The following is a 12703-nucleotide window of genomic DNA, read 5'->3' on the forward strand; positions in this document are numbered from 1 at the left end:
ACCTTACATAATATTCTGGTAGACTCACCACTTCATAATTGGAAGAGATATTAGAATTCATCAAGACACATTTCATTTTGCAGATGAGGTAACTGAGGCTCATAAGAGTTACCTCACTTGCCAGTGCTATGAAGCCATATAATAATTGGTTAATCACAAATGAAGTTATGAATTAGAGAGTTGTTCACTTGCCAGTCTCCTCTATTGGCTTTTTAAAAACTTATTCTCATCTTTAGCCTTTTAATATCTCTCATTTCCTACAGCCAATAAGTTGCCAAATTTTGCCCACTCCCATCACTAACCATTCTAGTTCAAGCCTTGTTCACCTCCCACTAAAACTTTTGAAATGCCTCCCTGATTGATCTTCCTGCTTTCATACTTCTCTCTGAAATCCAACTTCTATGCAGCTGCCAAAATAATTCTTAAGACATAGGTCTCAAATTCTATTCTTTGCCTCAATAGTTTCCTATAATCTAAAGCATAAGACATAAATTCCTCAGTTTGCTATTTTAAACCCTTCATATTCAGATCTGGTCTGCTGGGCTTTCTGGACTTGTTTTAAATCATGTCTCTTGATGTACTATCTACATTCAAATCGATATAATTGCTTTGGTCTCAACTTTTGTACAGGCTGTCCACCCTCACCAGCACCCTGGAATTCTCTCCCTCTTTATCTCCACTTTTTAGAATCCTATTTCCTTAAATCTCATCCCAGTACATGCCATACTCCTTTCTTGGCTCATATTATCTTCAGTTTATTTGTTCTTAGAGAATATAAATTCCTTGAAGGGAGGGACTTTCTATTAGTTTTTTTTTTTTTTTTTCCCCTTCTCCTCAGTGTCAAGTATAGAGCCAGACACGCCCAATTTCAAGTACAGCCAGATGCACAGTAAATCCTTAATCAATGTTTATTATTCAATTAATTCTTTCCCCCAGAAATTTAAATCAAAGAATTGCCTCTCCAGGGCAGAATTCTCTTTTTTAAGTGTTATATCTGATCCTGGAAAGAAAGTCTTGATCTGTTATTAAGGAGATTTCCAGGCTCAGAGAGTAGGTTGGGAGTAGGCTCTGGGACCTTGGAAATCACCACGAAGGCCATAGACATTACCCATTGTTTCAGGCCCTGGCAAGGAATCTGCAATTGTGGAAAAGCCCCGCTGCCAAGCTGTCTGTCTGCCACAGGCAACCATGCTAAAAAAAAAAAAAAAAAAAAAAAGACCCATCTGGCTCTCTACCAGGCCGGGGCTGGACTTGGCCCCAGTCAGAAGATAAACATAATATATTATTAACTACCTCACAGGAAAATCTATTGTAATCATGAATTTAGAGCTGAAGCATAACCTTCAAGGTCCTGTTCTGTGTAAGCAAATGTAGTCACTAAAAACTGTAAATGAAGACTAAAGCTGACATACAAAAGATTGGACATTCAATTAGCTACTGCTTAAATCTTCCTAGATTAGCCTTCACTGTGAGTTCATTTCTGATGTGCAGAAATTTAAGGATGGCGGGTTAAGACATTCCCAGAATTCCCAACTGTTCTGAATCCAGCCATAACAGAAAAGACATTTTGATAAATATTGAAGGTCACAAATATTATCTTTGATATTAGAAAGTGATAAGGCAGCATGGTCTTGGGAAGGGAACATTTTGAATTTGAAGCCATTCAGGTTATGTGTTGTATGATTGTGTTCAGGTTATTTCATCACTTAGTCTCTTCATATGTCAAAGATAGAAAATTATATTTTCATCATTGGCTTCACAAAGTCATTGTGAGCATCAAGGTAGATAATGGGTAGGAAGTATTTTGCTAATCACAAAGAGCTATGTCAATGGAAAAAATGATAAATATTAATTATTAATATTGTTATTGACATGTTTTTGTTTCAACATTTAAAAAGAAAAATAACAAAACTTCCCTCAATTTAGAAGAAAAACTAGTGTTGAAATCTCAAGGCCAAATGAAAATCATTATAGCTTAATACAATTAATATGGACCCATCTTGAAATACCATGTAAAGAACTGATCCTACAGTCAATTGAGCCCCAAATGGTAAAGATAATTGGATATGACACCCATTATTTGGGTGAAACTTGGTAATGAGTGTATTTGTGTTCACAGTATATCAAAGAAATCAGAAAGCTCTCACAGCCTTCATGTGTATTCCAAATGGTACATGGATGACATGATTTCTCCATGGTCAAGCCTTACAACCTACAACAGAGTCAAGAACACAGTTTTGGTTACCCTTAGGTCCCAGCCTGAATTGAGATGAGCCCAGAGTTATTTTGGCAAAGACTCAGCCATCATAGACAGGGCTTTCAATTCCTCTCCCATTCCCCATTATCTTACCCCTGATTTATCCAAAGAAGATGATAATTGAGAGTCCTAGAAGGACCCTTAGTAAGAGGGGGCAGGTTGGTATAATAAAAATGTAGTTCGATTTGGATTCATAGAATCTAGATTGGAATCAAGCTTCTGCCACCTTAGGTACATCATTTAAAATCTCTGGGTCTTAGAATCCACATCTGTAAAGCGAGAGAGTTAGAAAAGATACCTTCTCATTTGGAACTGAGCATTTCCAAAATGAAATCTACAATCCTCTGGTTCTCCAGAATTTATCATAATTCTTTGGATGTCTTGGAGATTGTAGGTCAGAAATCAGCTATAATAATAAAGCTGTGCCAGTGATTGTGATTTAAGCATCTTCTGATCAATTAAAAGGAGTGATGAAAAGAGAAGATGTACCTTATCTGAAAAAGACTTCTTCCAAAGACCATTGCTGATTTCTTTCTCTTCTTCTACTGCATCCCAAAACCATCTGAATCCTTCCCTTCTTGGCCCACGCTCTTGAGAATGATAATTTTGCTTTAAACCCTGAATCTCCCCACGTGTAAGTAACATGACAGGATAATGCATTTTATGTTAGAGATCTGTCTCATTCCTTAATGAAATCTCATCAAAGCTTCATGACTGCAGCAAAGAACTGATACAAAAAAATAGAAAACAGAGAGGAGGAGAGAAGGGAGGGGAAGATAAGAGGAAAGAAGAAGAGAGGGAAGGCAGGGAAGGCGGGTCCTTGTTGTTCCAGAGTTATTTGAATATGTAATCTATATGTACTTAAACTCATCTAGGAAGAACAAGTATAAAACATTTCTGATTATTGAGAAATATGTCCCATCTAAACATCATAACATATGTTACCAGGGATAGATGAAATGTTCTGTGATTCTTATAATCTAGATAGAAAGGACCCTTTGCAGGAAATGAAGGAAAAGAGAAAGGGGAGAGAGAAAGAAAGGGGGAGAGAGATGGGAAAAATTATCTTGGGTAAAACCCAAACTATATTTTATTATTCTGTCTTATGAATCAGGATCAGAAGCCCTTTATCTATCAGGCCTGTCACTATTTCATAAGATGAGATTAGATTGATTTGACTGTATTTATGCTTTTCAAAGGTATTAGTTATTGGCACTTTGGCAAATTCTCAGTACAGATAGCTAGAAGCTCCATAATAAATTCAGCTGATCACATTAGCTCCACAGATGACCTATGAGTAGATATACACAGTTAATCACTCAACAAGTATTTATTAAGATCATACCCCATGCTGTGCTAAACACTGAAGATAAAAAGACAAAAAAAAAAAAAAAAAAAAAAAAAAAAAAAAAAAACAATCCCTGCCCTATAGGTATGAAATAAGTTGGCTCACAGTTCAGTTTCTTTTGGAGATAGATAGTTGAACAACTTGGTACCTAGATTATTGAAGGTATCCTCCAGAATGGAACAATAGAGTCACAGAGAAGTTTGATAGGGTTTTATAGTTGCATTTTCCCTCATATTTTAAGTTTCTAAATGGAATTGTTTATTTTTATATTGTCATTGTCTCCTTGAAAGAGGTCATTTATTTTTAAGTACAGCCAAAGCTTATATAAGAAAATAAACAGTATAATTCAATCAGTATTAAACAATTTTTTAAAAGCTGACACAATAAATTTTGGTGATTTTAATTTTCTCACCCAAGCAATGTAATATAAGGAATTGAATTATCTCCATTTTACAGAGGAAGAGACTGAAGTTCACTAGTGGTGCTTATTATTTCTCTTTTACACAAATATACTTTAAATCTAAGAGAAATGGATTAAATTTGTTCATCATATCGCAAAGATTTCTATCCAGATTTCCTGGATCTAAGGCTAGAACTCTTTTCTTTCCACCATACTGCCTTTATTTATATCTTTTTTCCCCCCCATTTAGGCAGGGATGGGCTAATAATGTTGAACAACTGATTCTTTCTCCCCCCTAAAAATGTATGCATGGCACACTTTTAATTACATCTAATTTATTAGCATTTCATCTATCTCTTTCTTTCATCTTGACAAATAACAAAACTACAAAGCAAGCCCTGATTTATAGTGTTTGCTGATATTTGAGTTATAAACACTTACACTGAAAATTTAACAATCAGCTCTTAATAGTCCTTTCCATCTACATCTGGCAAACTCTTGTACCTAACTATGTCAGGATGTCAAGATGCCAACCTAGATCTCTGGCCATCTCTCATGCCTTCAGGTACTTTCTCTACCTGGAATGATGATCTTCCATATAGAATCTTCTGATACCTGGTTGTGCCCCATTTCTTTCCAGGGGAGTTAATTCAATCAGTTTTGGAATTCTGCTCTGGGCAGAGCTGTCCTAATTGATGGATGGATGAAAACTCATCTGACCTACCATACCTAGGTAGTCCAGATCAAACCTCACATCTCATGTAGCCATCCCAAGCATCTTGTCATCTGGTCTAACGCTGCATGAATATCATGTTTTCTCCTTCCCCCACTTCTATCTCTTGCTTTTGCTCAGGGACAATAATCAAATCAACACTACCACCGCTATAAAAAGAGCCTGACAATCTATAAACTCCACTTTTAAAACCTGAGACTGCCTAGACCAAAATTTCCATGGCCAACACTACTCTACTACATGTCAATTCTATTGGAATACAAGTTCCTCGAAAGAAGGGTCTCTCTTGCTTTTTTTATTTATATCCCTAGCATCTAGCACCAAAACCTGCCTCAGAGCAACTCACCAGGGTTGCCCTAGTACTGCACAAAATAGTTTCTACAGTGTTGTTAATGATAGATGTCTTGAAGGAGCAAGATCAGAGTGTCCTTACACAGGACACTCGACCAAAGAGTTTATGCCAGCACTGAGATTTAGGAATAAGACACTTTACTGGGACAGGTGATAAGGAAGAGTCTGAGATTTACCATTCTTTTGTTAAATAGGAATAATAATGTTCTCACTACCTATTTCACAAAGCTACAAAGCATTTATTAATATGAAAGCAAGCTATCAATTATTCTGGGGGAAGTAATAATGTTTTGAGGAAGTTTTTTTTTTTTTTAATCCTTTCTATTCTTGTCTTTCCTGATTAATTTTATTCTGGGAAAAATAATTTTTTATTGAACTCTCTAGGACCTTAACATCTCTTCTATCTACTCTTGAATATTTTCCCCATCTTCTCTCTGTCTTCCTTATATTTCCTGTGCCTTATACATATGGGCAATTTTCAATCATCAGTAAACATTAATTAAGTGCCCTGCTCTCTGTTAGGCACTGTGCTAAATGCTGGGATAAATAAAGAGGTAAAAGCCAATCTCTGTCCTCAAGGAACTCATTATCTAATGGAATAAATATTTGTTTAATTTTAATGTGCCCCTAAACTGAAAGAATGTAAACATATCAGTGGGAATGTTTTGTTTTTTTACTTGAAGAAGCTAAATATAAATATGAAGAGAATATACATTTGAAGGGGAAGTAGGGTTAACATAAGAAACACTAAATATGATTATTCTGATTTCTGAAATATGTTGTATAATGTTATAATTATAATGAGTAGTACTAATACCCACAAAATATATAGACAATAAGAGACTTTTTAATACTTTTCTGGCCCATTTTTACCCTGTGTCGAACAAGGTGATGATGGCAGTTTCTGAGTGATATTGACTCTAGATCAACATTCAAGCTGGTAGACAACTGAAATCCTCATTTATAGTCCCTATAAGGAAACCAACTCAAGCCTGGCATTGATAAGACCCTGGGAATTTCACTTCCTCATCTGGCACTGATTAGAAATGTCCCCTTCTGGAATTAATTACCTATTGTCAACCAAGCCCATAATTAGGGTATAATACCCTAATAGGTTTTGATGGTAGCTATTATTTATATAGGATTTTACAGTTACAAAAAGGTTAACATAAATAATAGCATTTAATGCTTGATAATTTATTATACTTGTTTCACAAACAAGGAAGCAGATTTAGAGAGGATAAGTGGCTTACCAAAATCTCACAGCCCCAACATAATTTTTATCCCTATGTTTCTCATGGGGTAAATCAAAAGAGAGCCCAATATTGGAAGTAAGGCCTGGGTTTTAGCTATTAGCTATCTGAGTGACATTGGGTGAGGCAATCAGCTGTTCTGGGCTTCAGTTTTCTCATCTGTAAAATGAGGGTCCCTCCCAGCTCTAAGCCTCTGATCCTTTTATCTTAAACTTCTTTTTATGATTCTATTGTCAAATATCTGCTTTATTTATATGTACTAATTCCTAGTGATTATTTGGTGGATCCCTTGTCATTTTGTTTAATTGTGTCTGTGCTGCTTGCACTGGTTGGATAATCAAAACTTGTTTCTATAATAATCCATGATATCTTTTCTCTTTTCCATCTTGCTTTATTGTCTCTCCTCTGTCCCCATTCCTCTTATCACATGTTTCAAATTATAGGTTTTTATTCATTTCATTAAAAAGATGAAAAAGAAGAGAATTTCCACTCTGTCTTTTGGGGCCACCTGTTTTCAGGTTTTCTGCACAATCTAAATCTCTCTCTCTAGGGCCCTGGCTGTTCAGAGAGCTAAAGAACATTTGATCTTTTTTCTAGGTGCTTCTCAATTCTTGCTTTAGATTCCTATTGCTTCTGCTAAGACTCTCAACATTTCTTTGTATTTCTAACCATAATTCTATTTCCAGTGCTCTTCCCAGGTTTGAAATGAACTCCTTGATACTAGTCAGAACACTGGAAGGAGTATTCTTTCTCTGACTTAGATTCTTTCCCTCTCTTCTATCAGCTATCCAGTATGTAACCTTGATTTCAGCTGCCAAAAAGGGGGGGGGGAGGAGCTTGTTATAAGAAATTGCTTAAAGGAACAGGATTTACAACTAAACATTAGAAATGAGAGTCTAAGAAAATGACTCAAATCTTAACTTTAGTGTTAAAAATCATTCCAAATTGCCTTTTTCTATTCATGCACAGCTTTCTGAACCTATTGTATCTTCTGTAACTTCTATCTGGGTCTTGGGATCCTTCACAAAGTGTCCTCTGGACAGAATACATCCAGCCTACTGGAATATGAAATCAGACCGGCAACAAAAAAGCATTTATAAACATGCTGGACTAAGAAGCAAGAAACAAATTGACTTCTTCCCTTGTTCTTGTAAATTGAACTAAAACAAACCACAGGCTTTTGCACAGCTGCCTTTATCTCATCACCCGTGGTCTTTGGCAGCCCCAAGTAGTATAAGTCACTAGTTAAAATCCATCAGTAGATAAATCCCAACTCTCCTCCTTCCCCTCCCAAAATACACACACACACACACACACACACACACACACACACACACACACACACACACAGAGTAGTGCAAACTCATGCACACAAAGTTACTCACTGAGCAGTTTGTCAAAGGATTCTTCATGTTGGAGTGGATTTTTGCTTCTGTCCTTTTACCTTTGCTCCCAGCATTCTCAAAGCTGTTATCAAGGCTGGGTGTTTCCTGGACTTCCTGGATTCAAAAGGGCCTGTCTTACACAGAGGCACACATCATGCTTGCCAAAGACAACAGAGAGGAAGCTTAAGCTCTGGACTTTCATCCCATTTATTTCCTGAATAAAATAATCAAAATATCATCCGGTGTGGCAATAGTTAGCTCCAGGACTAGGAAGCTGTTATGGTTTTCCGTCAGGCAACAATTTCTATAAATACTTAAAAGACCAGGTTAAAATTCAAAGGTTACAGGAGAACATTGTATACCGTAACAGCAACAGTGTATGGATGATCAACTGTCAAAGACTCAGCTATTTTGATCAAGACAATGACCCATGATAATTTCAAAGGACTCATGATGAAAAATGCTATTCACCTCCAGAGAAAGAATTGATAAAATCTGAATTCAGACTTTGTTTTTTTTTGTTGTTGTTGTTTGTTTTCTTTTCTTTTCAATGGTGCTATAAGTGATATGTTTTACATAGTATCCCATGCATAATCAATATCAAATTGCTTGCCTTCTTGAGGGTAGAGAGGCAGAAGGAGATTATTTAGAATTCAAAAATTTTAAAGATAACTGTTAAAAATGTTTTACTTGCAATCGGGAAATATTTAGTGAGATAAAGTACTTTTTAAAAACCAAAGATTACAACTGAGTTCTGAAGTATGTGACATTTGGTGGTGGGGATGAGTGATCTACAGGGCCAGATAATGTCTACTCTGATTGAGTCTGTTGCCCAAGGTGTCCAGGAGAGTCAAGCATGATGAGGCCCCTTTTAGAAACAAAAGTAGGAGAATTCTACAAGAAAAGGGTGGAAAGGGAGAGAAGTGTCAGTGAATCAGTCCCAGACTTATGACCGTAGAAGAAAGGGTAGAAGTTTTCTTTGTCTTCAGTCATTCCTAAGATATAGGTCACATAATGTCATCTTTCTACTCAAAAATCTTCAGTATCTCCCTATTGCTTCTGAGTCAATTTTTTAAAAAAATCCTTAGTTTGGTACTTTGAAGCTTCGCACAATAAAACAACTATATTTCTTACATTTTATATTATTGCTTTTCACACATTCTCCATTCCAATCAAACTGCCTGCTAGCTATTCCCTGCACACAGTATTGCATCTCTTGCCTTCACACATTTGCAGAATTGGTACCCTGTGCCTGGAATGTATGCCCTTCTCATCTCCACCTCATAGAGTTTCTAGCTTCTTTTAAAGTCCAGTTCAGGCACCATTTCCTATATGAGGTATTTTCTGATCTCCATCCTGATTCCCACTTACTCTCTTCCTCTTGAAATCTCTATGGTTTTGTAATATTTTGAGTTATGCATTAATTTGACAATTTTGCTTTTGTCATTATATGCCTAGAATCTACTATAGTGAGAGAAGTGATTCTTTTTCTCTCATGTTAATAAACAATTATTAAATTTCAGTCAGTCTCTGAAAGATGGGTTGAGGATAAGATTGGCGTATCCTCCAGGAACATTTTCCACAGTTTTGGGCTGGATCCTGCCCAACTAACAAAGCTTACTTCTGATTAAAGTGTAAACAGAAGCTTATCTAGGTGAAATCCAGCCCTAAAAAGTTTTAGTCTCTCACCTTACCCTTAATATTCAATTTGAGTGGTTGAGGCTGGATTCCCTTTGTCTAGATTTCCAGGAGTGGTCTGGGTGGAAATGGGTGCCTTTGTCCAGAAGCAGCAGGCAGATGTCTCATAATTAAGCCATGTTTCAGCCCACCTCCTTTTCCTTCTCCTTTTAGTTGCTCACCAATCAGGGCTGATCTCTGCCATGTCAGGGGCATCCACTTTTCCAAATGTATTTAAACATTCTGGGATCTCCATAGTTTCGTCTTTGGTTATTGAGAGACCACTGACCATAAATTTAATTTTGTCTCTGGATTTTCATTCACCACAATTGTATCAAAGCAGGTACTTATTGAATTCAATTGGCCAAAAGGATTATTACAGGTGTTGGCAAGCCTACCTGCCACTTTTTTTCTCTAACCTCAATGACTTTGTAGGATCTTATCTCAAGTGTCAAATCAGAGGGTATTAAGCTAAGTCAATGCCACAAATAAAGGGTTATAGGGCTGAGACCAGGGAGAGGGAGATATTTTTTTCCTAGAGACATATCATGAAATCACTTAGGAATTAAGATTCAGATTCAAAACAGGTTTTGAATTTTAATGGTGGAACTTATTCAGGATTGTCTCTTAGGTCTCATAATATGAATCCTTTTTTTTTTGCCCCTGAGGCTGGGGTTAAGTGACTTGCCCAGGGTCACACAGCTAGGAAGTGTCAAGTGTCTGAGATCAGATTTGAACTCGGGTCCTCCTGAATTCAGGGCTAGTGCTCTATCCACTGCGCCACCTAGCTACCTCCTAGGTCTCATAATATGGAGGATGAAAATATTGTACTTAAACTTGGAAAAGATAGCTTAATATCCTATCCTTGCTTTATTAATTCAGAAATAATAGCCTTTTATGGGGAGAGTAAGTAACCTTTTTAGGGTTTCTTTTCTATCACCAGTTTCTGATTTTAAGACTTCATTTTTAGGAGACTGTAATACAAACATCCATTTCCTTGTAAGATCCACTTACCAAGCTGCAGGGCATTTTCTCAGAATGTCAGGAAGGAGTGAGCATACATCACACTTGTAAAGAGTTCTATTAAGTCAGCCCAGCACAACACTTCAGTACTTAAAAACATTCAATTCTCATCTCCTTTCAGGCTTCATTTGTCTATCACCCACATGCAGGGTCCATTTAAAGTCAGTGGAAATGTTGAATGAAGTAAGAGAAACAAAGCTGAACTGGCAAAGTGGGGAGTCTCTCCTCCTGGTATCACTACCAACATCAATCAGTTTTTAATAACTGTCTCATTCCTTCAGGTTGAAAATCAATCGGTTAGTTGACTCATTGTTGTTAGCACATATCATCTTAGTTGTTTTCTCAGTGATAATGGTGACCTGTACTAAGCCAGAATCCATAATCTCCCCCACTCCCTCTAGGTCACTCATAAAACAAGTAACCCGTATTAGGAAGTCGTGAGATGGTCTCTGGTATTGGAGTTAGGAAGACCTTTATTCAAATCTTGCCCCAGACACTCAGTAGCTGTGTGGCCCTGGCCAAGTTACTCAGTTTCCTCAGCTATAAAATGAAAATAACAATATTACCTACTTTTCACAGTTGTTGTGGGGAACAAATGAGATAACTGTAATTATTATGAGTTGATGATTGTAAAGTGCTTAATACAGTGCCAGGTACATAAAAAACATTATATTAATTTTGCTATATTTTTATTATTGGTCCATAAATCCTGAAATCATGGAATTTAGATTCGATAGACTGATAATTAAAATCTCATATTTAACATATGGAAAAACCGGAATTTAAAATAGTTCAATGAATTCGGCATTGAAAAATGGAAAAGATCATAGGATTTGGAGTTAGAAGAACTGAATTAGTGTTGGTTCTGTCATTTACTAGGAAAATGGTTCTGGGCAAGTTGCTTGCCTCTTATCTCTCTGATCCTCAGATTTGATTTTGTTTTTAGTCAATTTTTTAGTCATGCCCTGACTCTTAATGACTCCATTTTGGGGTTTTCTTGGCAAATATATTGTTGTTTGATATTTTCTTCTCCAGCTCATTTTATAGATGAGGAAACTGAGGCAAACAAAGTTAATTGTTTTGCCCAGGGTCATAGAGCTTAGTAAGTAACTAAACTCAACTTTTCCTTACTCTAGGTCTAGTGCTCTTGCCACTGTGTGACATAGCTCTCCTATTCCTCAGTTTACTCATCTGTAAAATGGGTTAGATAGCCTCAAAGACCTTTTTTCCTTTATAGCCTATGAGCCAAAATCACACAGAGCTGGAACTGGAATCCAGGTTCTCTTACTCAAGATTCAGCTCTGTTCTGACTATGCTACAGTAGCCCACAACATTAACTGCACTTTAATCAGTCAATCAACAAACATCTATTAGGTACTTATTATGTGCCACACTCTAAGGATAAAAAGAAAGGCAAAAACAATTCCTGCCCCCAGGGAGCTTATGTTCTAATGGAGGAAACAATACATAAATAACTAGTTCCACACTAGATATATACAAAGTCAATGGAAGATGGGGCAACTAAGTGACTTACAAGGCCTGGATTCATCTTCCTGAGTTCATAGCTGGTCTCAGACACTTAACTAGCTAAGTGAACCTAAGCAAATGCCTTAACTTTTTTGCCTCAGTTTCCTCATGTGTAAAGTAAGCTGGAGAAGGACATGGCAAACCACTCCAGTATCCTTGCCAAGGAAACTCCAAATGGGGTCCTGAAGAGTCAAACATGATTGACACAACAGAACAACAACAATGACAGGTGAAAAACAATCTAAGAGCGGAAGGCCTTAGCAATTGGGGAGAGGGCAAGATGAGAAAGACCTTCTTCAGAAGGTTCCAGCTGAATCTTAAAAGGAGCCACAGACACTAAGATAGAAGAGAGGGACTGGGAAGAATCATGGTTGTGATTTCATTAGGGTTGGGAGCTCTAGGTAAAGAATTTCCTCTTTCAATTCAAATAAACACATTCTAGTCTTTAGAGATGCCTGAGGATACTGATCAATATATTAAGGGACTTGCCCAGAGTCTTCTAGTCAGACTTCTATGACTTCATTGATTTAGATCCCCATAATGGAATTCCCTCTACCAGAAGGCATTGTGCCTTCTCCACAATGAATAGTTTTAGAGATTACCTAGAACACTGAGAGGTTAAGTAACTTACCCTGTTTCCCAGACAGTATGTATCTGAGGTGGTTCCAAGGACAGCTTTCTATAGCCACCATTTCAAGTTGCTTTTACATGAGTGTACACAACTTTATTTATTTTTATTATCTCTTGAA

The 12703-nt window shown here is 36.9% G+C and overlaps 1 protein-coding gene across 1 annotated transcript in view; it reads right to left on the minus strand.

Moving 5' to 3' along the window:
* Positions 1 to 7880, minus strand: part of NOSTRIN (nitric oxide synthase trafficking) — an 83802-nt gene extending 75922 nt beyond the window's left edge. Inside the window, exon 1 of the mRNA XM_074303195.1 lies at positions 7728 to 7880. Within this exon, the coding sequence (XP_074159296.1) occupies positions 7728 to 7754 (27 nt within the window). The 5' untranslated portion in view covers positions 7755 to 7880. The remainder of the gene's footprint in view (positions 1 to 7727) is intronic.
* Positions 7881 to 12703: the final 4823 nt, after the last annotated feature.

This window comes from Sminthopsis crassicaudata, chromosome 3 (genome assembly GCF_048593235.1).
Source record: "Sminthopsis crassicaudata isolate SCR6 chromosome 3, ASM4859323v1, whole genome shotgun sequence".
Taxonomy (NCBI): Eukaryota; Metazoa; Chordata; class Mammalia; order Dasyuromorphia; family Dasyuridae; genus Sminthopsis; species Sminthopsis crassicaudata.